Here is an 18609-nt window from a genome sequence, read left to right as displayed (position 1 = left end):
CACAGCTTCTCACTGCATTTTGCTCCTTTTAATCACATGAATTGATAGCCAGAGAGTTCCCATACCTGGTGACATTCTTCGTTTTTCTCCAAAGGTGTGTCATCCTGATATACTGTGTCGAGAGTAAAAGGTCGCAGTATTGTACACTGCAACTCGTTAAGCTAATTGTAAGTTGCTATTAATATGTGGCCTAAACAAAAGAAGTAAGAATGTCATTGGGTATGAGAGTAATTAAGCAAACAAGGGAAGGGGAATGAGGGGCTCGTTATAAATATGAGAGAAGCCAACAGCCACGGAAACAAAGGAGCATAGGGGATCTTTTTTAATTAATCAATTTTTTTGTGGTGTTCATCAAGTAAGAAAATTACTGAATATGTTGTCGCTTAAAGCTAATTGATTAGAAAAGCAGAAGAAAAAACAACCACATGCCACCGGTGGGATCCGAACCCACGACCTCCGAATTACGCGTCCGGTGCTCTACCTCTGAGCTACGGCGACGGCTGTCAAACCTTCTGCTTTCGGGGGTATTTATGTTCACAAATAACCTAACCTTGAGAGTGTTCATCAGCGCCACCCACGTTCGTAAGCGGCGGACGTGGAACGTCCTGAGTTACCGCTGGTGTGACGTAGAACGCCATCGAACGGCGAGGGTGGAAGCTGTGTGAGAACCCTCTTATGCTTCCTATGGCGTCAAGGCTGCCAGAACCGAGACCCTCGCTAAGCAATTAAGCAAACAAGGGAAGGGGAATGAGGGGCTCGTTATAAATATGAGAGAAGCCAACAGCCACGGAAACCAAGGAGCATAGGGGATTTTTTTTAATTAATCAATTTTTTTGTGGTGTTGATCAAGTAAGAAAATTACTGAATATGTTGTCGCTTAAAGCTAATTGATTAGAAAAGCAGAAGAAAAAACAACCACATGCCGCCGGTGGGATCCGAACCCACGACCTCCGAATTACGCGTCCGGTGCTCTACCTCTGAGCTACGGCGACGGCTGTCAAACATTCTGCTTTCGGGGGTATTTATGTTCACAAATAACCTAACCTTGAGAGTGTTCATCAGCGCCACCCACGTTCGTAAGCGGCGGACGTGGAACGTCCTGAGTTATAAATACCCCCGAAAGCAGAAGGTTTGACAGCCGTCGCCGTAGCTCAGAGGTAGAGCACCGGACGCGTAATTCGGAGGTCGTGGGTTCGGATCCCACCGGCGGCATGTGGTTGTTTTTTCTTCTGCTTTTCTAATCAATTAGCTTTAAGCGACAACATATTCAGTAATTTTCTTACTTGATCAACACCACAAAAAAATTGATTAATTAAAAAAAATCCCCTATGCTCCTTGGTTTCTGTGGCTGTTGGCTTCTCTCACATTGGGTATGAGAATTTGCTGGCTATCAAATCGTGTAATTACAAGCAACAAAATGCAATGAGAAAGTTCATTAATCTAATTAAAAGCAACAAATTGAAAATGAGAAAGTTCATGAAAGCTGCGTAAGAAATTACCCAATTACACTCTAGAATTCAAGATAACTTTTGATCCAAGACCACCAGCTCAATTGTGAATACATTTTCGGAATCAGGAGAGAGAAACGCATCTGTGTGCAGTATTTCATGAGACTGTGGCCACAAATGCAAAGGTCAGTTTTAAGACCCTCGTCCCCCCTTAACCTATCACCCGACGCCCCAGTGAGACTCACCTTGCGGGTGAAGCTCTTGGAGGCTGCATAGGTGAAGTTCTCGTCATCTGCCAGGGGCTCAATGCCCTGCAGGACATTGTCCTCTTCCGCATCCTCCTCCTCCTCAACATCCACGGGGCCCTGCTGCAGTGAGACCACAAGAAGAAGAGGCAAGGGAATGCAGCAGGTGAAGGAGCAGAGACGGACAGAATCTGGCTCAGTGTTCACATTTCCACACAAGCAATGACCTACACCGGACGAGGTGCTTCATCTGGTGTCACTCCTCGTGCTGTGCGTTCGTCATCGTTGCAAATAACTTGCCGGCCTCCTTCACCGTATGCGATAGCTGATAGCTTTTAGGTTGCCTGCTACGAGTGCAATGTTGCTGTGATTTTCCCACCAAAACTCTATAACAGTAACTATATTAATCACCTTGTAGAACAATGCAACAGTACGATGACATCTTTAGGAATGGTCGAGAGTCAACTCAATGAGGGTAAATGAAAGAAAACAAAGGCAGTCATATTTAGGCCAAAAACAATCGCATACCTCCGCATCAAGATATACCTAGCTATCAACTGAAAAGGTATTAAAATAGTCAAGAATTTCTAATGCCTGAGTGTCATCTTTTCTTTACGACCCTGTCTTGGGAAAATCATGCTAAATACATTCTAACAGAAACAAGAAAATGGCGGAGCAAGATGTGAGAGAGTTATGGCAAACACTGGCTACCTTTGTTGCACAAGCTTTGCCCAAGGCTACCCACTTCATGGTGCGCTCACAAAGTCTTATTCTTGCATTGACATTCGCTCAAGAGCATAGGCGTTATGTGGAGCTACTGCTGCTTGTTTGCTGGTGGCAGTAGCAACCTTCCCTGTTTCTACAAGCAGAAATTTTTTAATTTTACAAAGTGATGGAATCTGCCCAAATTTTCTTTTTGTGCTCGCAATGACTGTTGTACTTAAACTGTAGCGTGAAACTACCATGTTGAATCGAAGAAAAAAAACACATGCATTTCAATGGAAGTCAGGAACAAAAGAAAAAGGTTTGTTGCGTCGCAAAGTTCGTTTCATTGACAGTCATTATATCGAGGCTCGAGTGTAATCTGAGAACTTGCTGTTCAATTCTCATTCAGTTACCAGAGTATTCGCACACCCCTAGTTGCAGCTTCTTCCTTTGATCTGAACTGTAGCCAGCTGGCTAGGCACCTCTGATCGATTATTAACAGGGGGTATTAAAAATTCCACAAGTGCGCTTTCCCACATAACTATGTTGCCAAAGGCAAGATGGCAGACATCTCTATAAAAAAAACAGCAAGCGGGAAGGGACAGGTGCTAAGGGTGTGGACAGAATGTAAGAAACACATTTTGGAAGAAAAAAAGAACACAAAAACTAGTCCTTCATGCTTTGTTTCAGCTGGAAACGCACGGTCAGCCATCTTGTCTAGGGCAACATTGCTATGCAGGGAAGTGAACTTGGGGAATTTTGAACATCCCCTACTGCTTCCCCTACGGCCACCTATTCCACTCTCCCTTGAGTCAATACCCACCAGTAAGGGCCCAATCAGCGATGGTGGTGACTGGAGAACTCACCTCAGGCTGCAGTTCGGCAAAGGGCGTCCTCTCCTGGGGCGGCTTCGTTCGAAGCGGCAACTCCGGCGGGCCATAGTTGGTGGGAGGCCTGCAGAACACACAGACAGCAATGGCATCATTGTGGGCACGGACCATTCCTCCAGCTAGAAATTCTCTAAGGGCTTCTCCACAGCGTGCAGTTTACAGACATGATGCCATCTCCTAGCATTAAAGGGCAGCTGCAGCACTTTTTTGAGAATTTTGCGATATTCAAGGATTCAAATCTAAATAGGCTGTAGGTAAAGCATGCCTAGTGTTTTTGCACTAGCATTCAAAATAGAGACGTAATCGACGATTGAATTTTGCGCTTCTCGTCCATGCACCAGAGGAGTGCAGGGAAACTCAGCGTGACGTCACACAAGGTATGATTTCAAATTACCGCTGTCGTCAGCCACACCCTGCCCTCACTCGTTAGACGCTGCCAAACAACTCTCGGCAGGGTTTGCCTTCGGTGGCGGTGGTTTTCTTCCTTCAAAGCAGGCGTCTGCACGTTGGAAATGTATACCGATACCTTCGATGAAGTCACCATGCGCCCCCCACTTGACGTTGTGCGCTGCGGAGAAGCTTGAAGGGCATCCAGATTTTAACCGGCGACTACTTCACTATTTCAAACGCCAGCCCAAAAAGACTTAGCATGCTTTACCTGCAAGTTCCACACATTCGACCCTCTGAAGCTCGTTCATTTCTAAAACCTATGCAGTTTCCCTTTAAGTTCAGTCAACTCCCCTGCTGCATCACCACCTGAATGACCGAACTCTTCAGTGCACACGGCAGAGGCAACACAAGGCAGGCACCAGCTTTCAATCGGCCTTTGCTTTTGAAGGGAAGAAGCCTGTAGTGGCCGCAGACCCAGATAAAGGAACAGCCCAGCAGGACCTTGTTATCGAGGGACCAACAGCTGACCACAACAGGTTGCAAGGTTATGCTGGAAATGCAGCCAAACCCCACTCAGCCATTACAGTGAAATTTCCGCCACAACGAAGTACCTCACTATTGAAGAGGCGTAGCCTGTTGGGCCAGTTGGTGCATGTTACAAAGGAATAGAAAAGCCAGCAAAACAGGACGCGTTCACTCGGCCAAGAAATACACATGGACAGTGCTGGAACACATGGACAGTTCTTTGCCGTGTGAACGCGTCCTGTTTTGCTGGCTTTTCTATTCCTTTGAAGTATCTCAGGTTCCTCATCAGCGAGTCATACACGGCAATGAAATTATTTCCTCCCACGGCGAACTATTTTCAGAGCGAGGTTCCACTTCAATAAATTTTTTCCAAGTAAGCCCGCAATTTTGTTTTTTCGCGCATCCGCCCGTATCTCGTCAGGCTCAACCAAAAACAGCTGCCGAAGATAGTTTGCACTTCCAACAGCGCAGCTGACATTCACAACTGAATCTGAAGCAATGTGCAAGCTTCTGTGCACAGAGATGCAAGGCAGTGCCCAAATGTCTGCGACGGTGTTGCTGAAAGCTCGGATTGCGCGACTGCAAATCACGGCCATTGCTGCAAGGCGGCTCTTTGCTTTTTCGTGCGCTTTGCTGACGAACACCCAGCAGAAATTAGTTCTGCATTAATGATGCAGTACGATGCCATCGTGCCAATGGAAATGAGTGAAACCGTTAAATGTTTCATATAAGCCGAGTTCCAAAGCGCTTTCTCCAAGGCTTCACTGAGGAGCACGCTAGGCCTAGCGATGCCGAGCAAGCTGTGCACAATGATCCGCTGTCGGCCAGCATGCTGGTGGGCATCACGTCGTTGAAAGTTGTTAAAGTTGTTGCAAGCATTCTGATAACACTTAAATTTTTATCCTGTCAGGTGAACGCCAGCACTGAGTACAGGCACTGCAGTGTGACTATGTTCATGCCACGCATCGCATGTCAGATTTCAGGAGTACCAAGAAAATCGCGCCACGGCAAACATTTCGGAACAGCGAAAGACAAGAAAAGCTAACTGTTTTGGAAAATAAACGTTTATTAATCTGTCACTGTTCCGGCCAATTTCACAACATCGAAGCTCTCGCTTCAACAAAATTTTTCAGCGGTCCCGTGACTTTCATTGTCGCGGGATTTGACTAAAAACATCTCGCCACACAAAGGCAAAGGCAACATCGGACCTTTCAGTACCAATGAAATGAGCATTTACATTTTTAAACAGGCACTTAAAAATCGCACAAATCAAGCTGAAGTTACATACCACAGTGAACTTTGCCATTATTGGTGTACTATGCACCACATAACAAAATATGCCTCGTATGTTGCTAAATGTTAGGGTTGCTTTAGGCATGTGCGAGTATTCGATAATCTCGAATATTTAGTCGAACAGTAAAGTATTTGGCGTGGTCTCAATATATAACGCTTCAAATCTCCAAGTATTCACCTTGAGTGGATAATGTTTCTGCAACTCTTGCTGTATGTGGTTTTGGTTAAGCGTACCTTCTCTGCGATGGAACCACGGGGCTCGCGACCGAAGCCCCGACTCCGCGTTGCGTGACTGCGCTCCTGCGTGTGTACCAGAGCTGGTCTGAGCATGCAACAGACGTGAGCAAGTAGAAGTGCTGCGCCCAAATCTGTAGCTGCCAGGTGTTTGCAGCCTCGCTACCCACAGTGATCATGAATGGCAGTTTGCCAATATCCCTCAAGAGAAAAGTGTACAACAGCTGCATCTTACCTCTACTCACCTATGGGGCGGAAACGTGGGGGCCAACAAAGAGGGTTCAGCTTAAGTTAAAGGTGCACTGAAGAGGAATCTGAACTCGTCTTTTTGCCACGGGAACTCAATCTACACGTTCCGAGCATTCTTAGAAACTTCGATTTATTGCCCTGTGTGGCTGATTTTCCTAATTAAATCGAGTTAACGTCCGGCTCCCGCCTTTATTTTTTATTTCTCCCTCGTACGGTGGGCGGAGTCAACCAACGCGTGGAGTGCCTTGCAGCCAGCTCCGTGGAGGCTTTGCTTTCGCTTTATTTTGTTTTTTTAGGTTTCCGTGAATAAATAGTTTCATTCACAGATAATATAGCCGCAAAATAAGCCCGCAGAAATAAAAATACGCGTGGACTGTTTGCTACTACGGACTACTACGTATTACTCCGCCGATGGCAGAGCGGCGAGCCGCCACGGAGCTGGCTGAAAGGCACTCCACGCGCTGGTCGACTCTGCCCACCGTACAAGGGAGAATTAAAAAAAAAGGCGGGAGCCGGACGTTAATTTCGATTTTTTTGGCAAATCAGCCACACAGGGCAATAAATCGAAGTTTCTAAGAATGCTCGGAACATGCAGATTGAGTTCCCGCGGCAAAAAGACGAGTTCAGATTCCTCTTCAGTGCACCTTTAAGGACAACGCAGCGAGCTATGGAAGAAGGTGGCTTGGGCAGGGCATGTAATGAGAAGACAAGATAACCGCTGGTCCTTAAGGGTAACGGAGTGGATTCCAAGAGAAGGCAAGCGTAGCAGGGGGCGGCAGAAAGTTAGGTGGGCGGATGAGATTAAGAAGTTTGCGGGGATACAGTGGCCGCGGCTGGCGCAGGACAGGGTTAATTGGAGAGACATGGGAGAGGCCTTTGCCCTGCAGTGGGCGTAGTCAGGCTGATGATGATGATGATGACAATAATGATGACCCACAGTGTGCACGCGCCATAGCCGGCATGGCAGCGCGCATCAGTACAGTGAAGTCTCGATACAACGAAGTTCTAAGACCGCCAAGAATCATTTTTTTATATGAAATATCGTAATACTTGAACACTCATAAATCAAAGCTAGCACAGTGAAATCTTAATTAAGTTAGAACTATGAAATGGCCCTGCAAAAACTCGAGAAATGCTTGCATCACTGCTAATTTATTTGGTCAGACTTGGCAATGGTTGCCCGATTCTGAGATGAGAACAGAGCAGCAATGACTATTTTTACGATTCCATTAGTGCTTCATTCAATGCCTATTATCGGGAGCATCGAAATCACACTGCTCCAAAGTCACAACAGCGTTTCGCGTCGTTCAGGCGTAACACAGTGCAGTTTTACCACTCCACACCCATCATAAGTGGCACTGTCACGTGTGTAGAGGCTTCACCACATAAACACCACGTGCCGAGCGAGCAGTTTCAACACACTGGAACAATGGAATTGATATCCGGAAGGAATGGCAGCCAGTTTCCATGCCAATGGAAGAAGTGCCATGTTATACAGTACTGAGGTCAGCACAGGTCCTTGAGGTACACCCCTCTGTACAGTGCAGTACTTACACTCTGAGGGGTAGTTAATTAAAATAAGACACTGGACAATCTGTTAGGCTTACTGCCAACCTATTCCTCTTCACTGCTGCCCCTCAAGAAACAGGCAGCTTAGCACGTGCTGTGTATTAAGGGGGGAAGAGGGTCTTACAAATAATGAAGTCACACAACCATGAAATCTTCAGGGAACATGCATTTTTGCATGCAGATTCCAAATATGTCATTTAATCTTATGTACAACAAGTCCTTGTGCACTTATGCAATATGTTAGGCAACTTTTGCCGAGAGTTTGAAAGAAATCCTACTCCAGGGAACTTGTTAGACTGCATGCCATTGGTTTCCCTTGACATCAAGCTACGAAATAAGGGTAAAATTATAGCAGGTGAGTTATAGCATTTTGAATAAATTAGATTCTTCGCATTTGTGAAGTGGCAAATTCAAAACCCTGTAACTCAACTCCTATGATGGGCAGGATAATAATTTTGCCCTTACTGCGTACTTTGACATCAAGACAAGCCAATGGCATGCATCCTAGCAAGTTTCCTGCAGCAAAATTTATTGAAGGTTCATGGAAAAAGTTGCATGACATATTGCATAAGTGCACAAGGGCTTGCTTTACACAAAACTAAAGTACATATTTGGAATCAGCACGCAAAAATACCTGTTTCTCGAAGTTTTCATTATTGTGACTTCATTAACAAAATTTTTTTTCTTTCTCTAAGACCGGCTTCCCCCCTTAAGCAATGCTGGCAGAGCCACCAGTTTCTGCAACATCCGGCAGTGACTTCAGGCTGTGGAAAGCCAGATGTCATCAAGCACACAGAGGTGGCCGTAAAAATCGTCTGTTCGACAACGTGCACTTCTGGGAAGAAGGAAGGCTAGTTTTAAAATCCTTTTGTGGGAGAACTAAACTGTTCTTAGGCATGCCGTTGGCACACACAACCTAGACATCGAAAGAAACTCTTGAAACACAAAAGTACTTGATGCAGGGCTTGTTAGTTCATGTTACAATATTTTTAACGGCACAAAAAGGCACACACACAGGAAAAGACAGAAAGAAACGGACAGTAAGAGCGCCAACTACCAACAGAGTTGGTAGTTGGCGCTCTTACTGTCCGTTTCTTTCTGTCTTTACTACCAACAGAGTTGGTAGTTGGTAAAGCTCAGTGCCCGGGAACTGGATTTTTTAGATGGTCATTTCTAGATTTTCATATTGGATATTAGGTTTTTCATGTTCTGAAATTTTATGACTTGTGCTGGGTGTGATAATGAACTGGCCTGTAGATAAATTGTGACTATGTTGTTTTTCTGTTGTCTTGCTCCTGACATGATAATGTACTGGCGTATAAAAGAAGCTGTTTTCCGCAATAAACTCTGTTGGTAGTTGGCACTCTTACTGTCCGTTTCTTTGTCTTTTCCTGTGTGTGTGCCTTTTTGAGCCGTTAAAAATATTGTATCTTGAAACACATTTATTGACATCTGTGAGCATCGAAAAATCGTTGAGTTGGCCCTTCAGGCGCAACCACACTGGAGAGTTGCGGAGGTCATGCGACATAATTGAGCCGATTCGTCAAAGAGAGGAACCCCGAAAAAGTCACCAGCGACCCTTTTGAGGCAGTAGCTCACTGACTGATTTCTTGCAATGCAATCTCAAGTCGCAGAACTCCACAACCAATCAGCAGCGTCGTCATCGCAAGGTATGACAGCACCTCATCCGATGTCAATATCCGGGTCCTTGCTAAGGCAGGGAATTCAAGCCACAGTGCTCGGCAGCCGCTTGCGAGCATGCTCGTTCTAGGCATCTGTGTTCAAACATACATGCTTCAGCAGCCTAATTACACTATCTCCTGCACACGCTGCTTTTTTTTTTTATTCTATATCTGAAAGGTGATCGAGTCTCTGGCATGAAATTTTCACCAGAGTCAATCAACAGCGTTCTAAAATATTTCTTTCATTCTTATGATTAAGCAGCACCTCATTTCATGTGCCGCTAAAAAGAAGAAAAAACAAACGTGGAGATATCAGAGCTGTCTAGAACATTTAAACAGAAAATAGCTCATGTGTGCATATACATGCATGCTGCCTTTCGTGACATCGGGATGATTACTGCGACCAATTTTCTGGTTGATGATTAACGATATGCTTTTTCACGACTAGGTTACTCTCACTATGCATCGTTAGGTGACGCATATGTGCCTTTGGCCTTTTCTCCAAATCTACGGTATGAGGTACACTAATGCCGCGTCTGCAACAATAGCCGCTCGGTGGCTGTTCGGCACGCAGCTCGTGCGCCACGCTGTTCGCTGCTGAAGAAGACGAAACTGGACGTTCCATCCTGGTCGTCTCGGTGTGCGCTGGCATCATCTCGGTGTTGGCGTTCCTCTGCCGTCTAGACGCAGCGCTACCTGTACCAACTGCTACGTGACACTGGTGGAGGTGCGGGGCAGCAAGGCAGCAATGCTCCCTGTCCCCATTTCGGTGAGCGACCCCACGAAATAGAGGAGTACCTTGCTGCCCATGACACCACCTCTACCCCGCACCTCCACCAGTGTCACGCAGCAGTTGGTACAGGTAGCGCCGCGTCTAGACGGCAGAGGAACGCCAACACCGAGAAGATGCCACAGCACACCGAGACGGCCAGGATGGAACGTCCAGTTTCGTCTTCTTCAGCAGCGAACAGCGTGGCGCACGAGCTGCGTGCCGAACAGCCACCGAGCGGCTATTGTTGTAGACGCGGCACTATGTTACATGGTGAAATGAACAGGTCATGGTAGCTAGAAGGAGGAAACTATTTTGGTAGTGCCATTTGCAGTGCACACGTGACTGGCTGTTTGTCGTTACCGCAAGCTCGGGCACACACAAGCCACCTCCGGCTTCGTCATTGGTGCACTACGGCTTTCTGGTCTTTCAAAGCTGCATTACGCTTGAGCACGGTCACTACTTTCACTCACACGGTCATTTGCGAGCTGGAGGGGGGAGAGGTATGCAAGCAACACCTCTCCTGCCCCACCAACTCTCGTTCGTCTCGCAAAGCGAGTACCAAACTAGATGGGCCGGTGTGAACACTTTTTGCCACTCGCCACCCGTGGCGAGTCAACCAGAGAAGGTAGCATCGCCTTCGCGACTCGCCAGTGTGAACACATATTTAAGGAGGGAGCCTGGTCTTGAAAAAAAAAAATTTATTAATGAAGTCACAGTTAAGAAATCTTCAGGGAATATGTATTTTTCTGTGCCAATTCTAAATGTGTCCTTTAATTACATGTAAAACAATTCCTTGAGCGCTTATGTCCTTTTTATGCATGTATTTTGTGAAGAGCATCAAAAAAAATTTCTTGGGGGAAACTTGCTGAAACATATGCCATTGGGTTCTGTTGACACCCAGGAATGCAATAAGCGTAAAATTGTCTTCCTGCCTATCACAGAACTTTAGTTATAGGGTTTTCAAGATGTCGCTTCAGAAATGAGAAGAAAAGTGTGTACTCCTGTTTCTGAAGTGGCAGCTTCAGTATCCTGTAGCTTAAGTTCTATGATAGCCACGATGATAATTTTACCCTCAATGCATTCCTTGGTTGTCAAGAGAACCCAACGGCATAAAATTCAGCGAGTTTCCCGCAGCAAATTTTCTTCAGAACTGTTTGCAAAATACTTGCATAAAAATTGCTTAAGTGCTCAAGGAATTGTTCTTCATGAAATTAAGTGACATATCTAGAATCAGTGCACAAAAATACATGCGCACTGAAAACTTCATAACCATGACTAGATAAATAAAATTTTCTCTTCAACAGCAGGCTTCCCCCATAAAGAGGGTGCAGCAAGCACTGTGGTAAAGCATCCCCATAATGCAGGCTCAAGAGGAACAGAGACAGCCACGGGGAGGTGCAATGCACACACAGTGGAACTCACCTGTTCTCATCGTTGCCATCATCGGCTGGCGGTGCATCCATTGGCAGCCCAGTGTTGCAGGCCAGAGCCCCTCCCGTCTGAGTGGGCTCGCAGAATACCTCAAAGGGCATGGCTGCTGCCGCAGCACTGGTCGTGGGGGGAACAGCTGCGCTGGCATCGTGTCCAGCCTCGGCTGGCACTTGATCCACCCCACCAACTGAAAGCAGAGCATTCCAGGGGTGCACTCAATACCCCCGTCACACAGCCACCACAAAGGAACTTTGCGAATCAGGTCTTATACCCCTGTCAAGCGCACAAGTTAAGTGCACTTGCGGGGAGTGCGCTTCGGCATCCCGAGTGACACTTTGGGCTACGCGGTGCTAAACGGGAAAGCAAAGTGCACTCATAATAAAAAGAAATGGCGTCAGAAAATGAGCCGAATTTCTGAAGAGGTCGATGGAAAAGAAAAAAAGACTCATAATAATTGATTGCTTAATGTGATAGCGCAAATAAAACGAGGTTCAACAGTTTTTAGCGATGAAAAAAAATAGAAATAGAAGAATAGCCAACACCAGCCAAGACTATCCAGAATTTTGACAACAAACAAGATGGCGGCGGGCAGTGATGTTGCATCTGATCTCGTTTCCTTGTTTTGTTCCTTCGCTTGTAGCTATAACGAACAAATTTTTTTCTGAAAACAGTGTTATAGCATGTAAAAATAAAGTAAGTACTTTTTATGCACTATACATGTTTTGCCTTTGAGGTCGCTGCTGGCGAGGCTACACACTCGGCCAGCAAAGTGTGGTCCGTGAACGCACTCCTAGCGGAGTACACTCTTCCGGGAGTGACACTCTGCTTGCGTCGTTTAGATGTGGCAAAGTGTGATTACCGCGAGTGACACTCTCCGTAAGTGCACTTAACTTGCCCTCTTGACAGGAGTATTATATCCCCTTATTACAAATCAACTCCCCCTTGGGGGATTCCCCTAAAACATTTGACCAACACATTTCCCATTTCGAGTTATTGATCAATTCGCTCTCGCCCTGCCATGAGCTTGTCGTCCCAGTTAGCCCAGTTGGTAGAACGACTGCTCTGGTGAAGCGGTGGTCCCGGGTTCAAACCCCGGACCAGGACAAACTTTTCTTTAACTATGAAGTTTCTGAGAAAGCTGTGTAGCTGTCCTTTGTAGCCGTATGGCTGCGCTCGGGTGGATGTCAATGAGTAATTGCTCCCTTATTACAAATCTACTCCACCTTGGGGGATTCCCCTAAACATTTGACCTTATATCCAAAGGCGTAACGAGCGAGCACAGCTACACGGCACCAATGTAACATCTTTGGCGCCAAAGGCCTTGGAGGCAAAGGCACCCATCCGAAACCTTTGAAGCCCAAAGGCACGGCCTTCGAGAAACTGCGATCGCAGTGCCGCCCAACATCAAAAAGTAAAAGCAATGAAAAAAATAGATGCAGCCAAGAGTGTCTGAAAAAATTCTTTAAAAATACAAAAGCGGTGTCTTGCTTTGCATTCGGTACGGGTGTTTATAATTTGTGCCCAAATTTTCAGGACAGTAGAAGCGCTGCAGCAACAACGACTGCCCCTGATGGCCTTTTCTTGTATGTTCTATGGAAAACGTGTTCAATAAACATAGTTGGAGTCAGCACCCGTCCTGTCATGTCCTCTGTGTATTCGTCCTAAAAGTTAGCGCTGCTTAAATTTTAACGAAAGAAAATGATCGCCAAGGCAATGCACAAGACTGCAGCTGCTGATGAGAGTACCTGTTGCAGTTCTTCAAAGGAAGCAATAAGAATAAAAAAATGCCTGACCTCAGCGAATGATCACAATATCCCACTCTGATTCTAAAACTCTCACTCACTTCAGCCAACTCACGCACAGCAGTGGCTGCTAAGCATCAATGACTGCTTCACCTTTGGATTGCACCGTGCAGCTGCGTCTCTGCTCCTTTGGTGAAAAGAGATGCCTTTGCTGGAAAGGCCTTCGAGAAATACCATGTGACAGGGGTATAAGTCTGCTTAGGTGCAGTAATGCAAAATCTCTAACTGCTGCCGATTATGTCGCTGCGTGTTCGTTTCTTTATGCCTCTGCCGTGCCTAAGTCGTGTTTTCGCTCTAACTTCAGTTCTACCAAATCCGAACACGTTGGTCGCGTAGCTACAGCTTCTAGAAAGCACACCAAGCATACTAAGCATACGACAGTCGACGATCAAAAATTCGGACACCTGATTTTTCGGACATACTCAATTTATTCTGACTTTTTCGCGGCACCATGACATGGCCCATAGAGCCAATGTATTAGACTGCCTGGAATTTTTGGACACACTGCAGCTGACTGATTTTTTGGACCTCATTCACACTCGCCACCAATGCCTAAGCGGCCATATAATGTGTTCAAATGCAACCTCATTATTTAAAACTGCAAAACTCTTCTATGAAATATTTGATGACAAAAGCAGAATTATAACCTTCCAAATTCAAAGCCTGATGGACAGCATAAAAAATCTGTGTTAAGCAGGTTTTTCAATTATCCAAAACTAAAGCAGAACAAAAAGAAGCATTGTTCAAAAGCTACCATTGCACTCACAACCGTTGCCGACTGCTACAGTGGGGGGCCATTCAGACTCATTGTGGTCACTGCCAGCTACTCGAGAATCCAGTCGTGCCAGTTTTGATGTACGCAGAATACGATCGCGCACCTTTCTCGATGTAACTGTTACTGCAGTTATTGTCAAAGCTATTCGCCGCTCATTGGCACATTCACACGATGATGCTCCCGGCATCTTGCCTAGCAGTGCCTGTCCCCAGCTCCAAGAGTTGTTAGCCCTCAAGGTCAAGCCCTCAAGTGTCGGAAGGCCGAGACTGCTTCTAAAAAGGAAAAATGATATCACCAGCGACACACTGCGGAGCTGGGTTCAGACGATCGCAGCCAACAGCTGCTGTAAACACGGACCAGCAGTAAAGCTCAAACTGAAACTACACGGCCAGGCTATTTTTTTTGGCCGGCGACAGGGACCCCCCACTATCATCGTCCCGTCTGCCACTGAGCGCATTTAAGGGGGGATGAGGCGATCGAAGGAGACTTTTCTATTTTTTGACTTAGAGTGATGATATTTGGTAGACTGGCTTAAAACAGCATCAAACAATCAGATATAAATTTTCACAATGAGAGCTTCAGTAGGTTCCCTTTTATCATTGTTTATATGTTGTCCCCATGTTGCTTGCTTGTGGAAAGCCTAGCATGATGAAAAAACAGGCTACAGGTCTGTAAATGCTGTTAATATTTACTAAGAAGTGTGGCGTAAATCAAGACTCTCTTAATTTATTTTAAGTTTCTTTGCTTTTTTTTTAAGGACACAATATGCACCTTCTCTTTATGTTTAGAATGTATCATGCTCTAATTACCAAGTAATAAAAACATGCGAGCCTAAATGGTAAATCTGAGGCTGTCTCGATGCAGACCACATTTCAGTGATCACAACAAAACAAACGGGGTAAAAATCCATGCACCCATTGCTGTGCTACGCTTTCCACGAACAGGGTACAGTAATCCCTCGTTATAACGAAGTCAGCGGGACGGCGAAAAAATTCATTATAAGCGATAATTCGATATAAGCGACCGCTCGAAAAAAAACTAATACAGTCGAGGTTTAATTGCGCCACAACTGCAAGAAAGTCAAAATACAATGTATTCAGTGAAGCAAAGCTTTATTCAGGTGAAAAGAAGGCAGCGAGTTTTGCCTGCTTCATGCTCATTCTGGGCGCGAGCAACCCCTGCTCTAACTTGCCCAAGCATTGCAAGAAGCCGCGGTCGCCGCCCGTGCATTCAACCTTATTTCGCAGGAGGCGTAGATACTCGCACGTCTGCACCATAGTTAGCACTTCACGTGGCTCTTCGTCCTCGTCGGACCACCAACAGTGTCAATTATCCGCAACCGTCGCTGGGGCAACCACGGGAGCAGCAGCGTCATCCAACGCGAATGACTTGAAGTCTCCTTCTACCTCTTGGCCAGCAATATTATAAACAGGCTTGTACAGATTGCCGCAAGTCCGTTCATCGTCAGGCTGGTCATCGTCGAGTCGCTGACGACGGCGCAGGAAAAGCTGGCATGCGCAAAGCAGTTGGCGACCTTCGAAGGTGCGAGTTCTTTCCATGATAAGTTTAGCAAATGGAATGCACCAAGCAAATCAATGTTGTAGCTCTTGCTGGCATCATATGCTGTAAGCATGTGCTGCAAAAGAACTTGCGGTACAGCTTCCAGACAGTCTCAATGATGCCCTGATCCATTGGTTGCAGTACCGCAGTTGTGTTTTCTGGCAAAAATTCCACAGTGATTGCCGTCAGGTTGTCAATCTTCCCGTGGCTCGGACAGTTGTCAATTAAGAAAAGCCCTCGCCGATTCTTTGCGCGGAACCGTCTATCCATAAGGCGCACATAGTCTTTGCAAATAGCTGCAGTCATCCAAGCTTGCTTGTTGCTCCTGTAGATGCAGTCCATGGGAATTGCTGCATTTCGGAAGCACCGCAGCTTCTCTGCCTTCCCCAGTATCAACAAGGGAAGCTTGTCCCCTGTCGCACTGCCACCAAAGAGCACTGTGACACGCTCCTTGCTCTGTTTTCCTCCGGATGAGGATGCGCCAGGGGCAGTAAACATGCGATCTTGTAGAAAAATGCTTCCTCATCTGGGTTGTAGACGTCCTTGTCTGCATACTTTTCAAGTAGAGCTTGGAGCCGATGTTGGCGCCATACGTCTACAGTGTTCACGGCTGCGCTTTCGCCGACGATCGACTTCGAGGTCACGCCGTGTCGTTTCTTGAACCGTTCCAGCCAGCCATTGCTGCACTTGAAATCTTGATGGCCCATTAGAAGGGCGAGAGCTTCAGCTTTTGGAATAAGTGCAGACCCATGTACGGGGAGATTTGCACTTCTGGTGTTCTTGAGCCACTGTAGAAGTGCACCTTCCACTTGCACTCTCTTCACCGAGAAGCTCTTTTCAAAGTCATCCAGCACAGCTTCCTTGTTTTTCAACACAGTTGATAAAGTAGACGGCGGTATGCCGAATTGCTTTGCAATGTCGATTTTCTGCCGGCCGCCTTTCTCCGCTTCTTTTATCAGCAAAACTTTCTGCTCCAAAAAGTCGGCCACTTTCGCCCAGAGACTGACGGAGCCATTTGTCTCTGCATACCACAAAGGCACACGCGAGGCAGGCCTAACGAAGCCCTCCGAATAACCCGCTATCACACGGCCTGCAGCACGGATCCAAACAGACGTGGCGGGCGACGCAGAAGCTTCAAAATGTCGTCAGGGCACCTTGCTTTCCTTGCCAGCGCACGCTTGCGTCCAAAGGATGGACTGGTGTCCAAACGGCTAGCAGACTGAAGAGCAAAGGAGGAGGGAAGAGAAAGAGAGTTGGGGTTGCAGGAAGGAAGGGGAAGGGGAAGTGACAGGGGCCTGTCTACTCAGTCTAGGGGGTGTTGGTCCACTGGGGGCTGAGCCTCCCACCGCCTGCGTGTTGATAGAAAAGAAGGGGGAGGAAAGAGTAGTGGGAGAGCGGACACAAATGCGCAGCTGCCTGCCTAGCAGTGTGACATTGAGGGAGGGAGGTGGGAAGGCAGTGGTCACTTTTGTAGGGGCGAGCGCGGGTCACAGCAGGCTAAGAGTATCACGCTGGAAAGCGCGGAAAAGGACGGGGGCTTGGGGTATGTTATAACCGGCGTCGCGGACGCGGTTGCGACGCGCGTCTATCCTTAAAATCTTTCCTCACATCTTTCAACTCTCCTCTATCTGCACGAGGCAGCGAGTGTGGCTCTGCCCGAGCCAGCGGGAAGGCCTGTGCACTTTCCCTTTCATCCTTCTTACAATCACAACAACAGCGCCGAAAAATGTTGCTTGAGTCTGAGGTAGCGTTTGTTGCGCTCAGAAAACAATTACGCTGCGCGAGCATGAAAACTGAACGGTTTTGCTGTAGGGGCTTTGCATGACCACTGAGCAATTTTTTCCCGAGGTGTGCAGCTGTGCAGTTTATTCTACGGTCTGTTTGTTGGTGTTCGTGTAGCGTCACGTCCACGCCTACCACGCATTTAGACAGTTTGTCTAGTCAGATGGCGCGAATCGAGCATGACCAGCCACTTTTCCACATTTGAGGCACCGCGGTTTTCTGGCATCACAAAGCGTGAGGAAAACTTTATCTTCGTGTGGATTCTATCACCGGGGGCACCAGCAATGCGCTTCCCATCGAGATTAACGGTTCGGGCGCGCTGCACCAAGGAATATGGCCCCGCTGAGCTAGGGGCACTCGCTTGGTACCCGTTACTAGGCAAGCCATCGGTCGTGGGTTTGGTACTTTTGTGGCCTGTTCTATGCCTGCATGAGTCAAATTCGTCCGCGGTATTAATTTGACACTGCATGCGCAAAGGGTCGCTGCAACGGCGGCGATGCCTCCGCTCGCCACTTCGCTCTAAGCGGGTCAAGCTCTTCGTGCACTTCGAGTAATGCGGCTTAAAATGCATGCATTTGGGTCGGGGCCGGAAGAAATGTCAAATAAAGCGATATTTCGAGTAAAGCGATTTCGTTATAACGAGGGATTACTGTATTAAGCTCAAAACAAACCTTCACAAAAACAAGCCTGAAAGTTCTAGGCTAGCACACACTGCCTATGTGTAGATGCCGACAAATATATTTATTTGGACGGCTTAAAGTTTATTTTTGGGCGTAATATTTCAGTACAACATAGAAACGGTGTTGAAGATGCCAAAAAAGTGTAATTTTCAAAAATCGACTTTTTTCACGATTTTTTGCGATCTGATCCTCACATGAATTAAAATCTGATCCCCACACAAATTAAAAACACCACATCCCCCCTTTAAGAGGTGTGAGACTTATAATGCACTGCGCAAAAAGGCGGGATTTTTACACAATTGCCTGCCCTGTTGTGACACCTCGACACACCTCTTAGGGAGCCTCAAGCAAAGCTCCACAAATGGGCTGCCCCGCATATCACAGCTCACGTAAATGCAGCTGAATTTTACAGGCCTGCCTCACATCCAAGGCAAAAAGAATATTTCTCCATGGCAGCTAATGTGGCAACAACCGAGCTGGTGGACTTGCGAAGGCAAAGACCGATCACGAGGGGGAAGCAGACAAACCAGAAGCCTAGAGGAGAGTACAGGGTCTGATTGGCTCATTATGCACTTCA

The 18609-nt window shown here is 46.7% G+C and overlaps 1 protein-coding gene across 4 annotated transcripts in view; it reads right to left on the bottom strand.

Annotated features, from left to right (window-relative positions):
* The window catches only part of LOC149327504 (uncharacterized), a 114689-nt gene that overhangs the window by 43489 nt on the left and 52591 nt on the right, over positions 1-18609 (bottom strand). Inside the window, exons 13-16 of one of the 4 annotated variants that reach the window (XM_089565051.1) lie at positions 11425-11620; positions 5731-5796; positions 3265-3352; positions 1694-1816 (exon numbers count right to left, since the gene is read on the bottom strand). In XM_089565051.1, the coding sequence (XP_089421177.1) occupies positions 1694-1816; positions 3265-3352; positions 5731-5796; positions 11425-11620 (473 nt within the window). The remainder of the gene's footprint in view (positions 1-1693; positions 1817-3264; positions 3353-5730; positions 5797-11424; positions 11621-18609) is intronic. The other 3 variants (XM_089565052.1, XM_089565053.1, XM_089565054.1) reach the window with 3 other exon arrangements.

This window comes from Amblyomma mixtum, chromosome 10, assembly GCF_055824585.1.
Source record: "Amblyomma mixtum isolate Tamu chromosome 10, ASM5582458v1, whole genome shotgun sequence".
Taxonomy (NCBI): Eukaryota; Metazoa; Arthropoda; class Arachnida; order Ixodida; family Ixodidae; genus Amblyomma; species Amblyomma mixtum.
The sequence above is the reverse complement of the archived record's forward strand: the minus strand, read 5'-3'. Positions and strand labels throughout refer to the sequence as shown.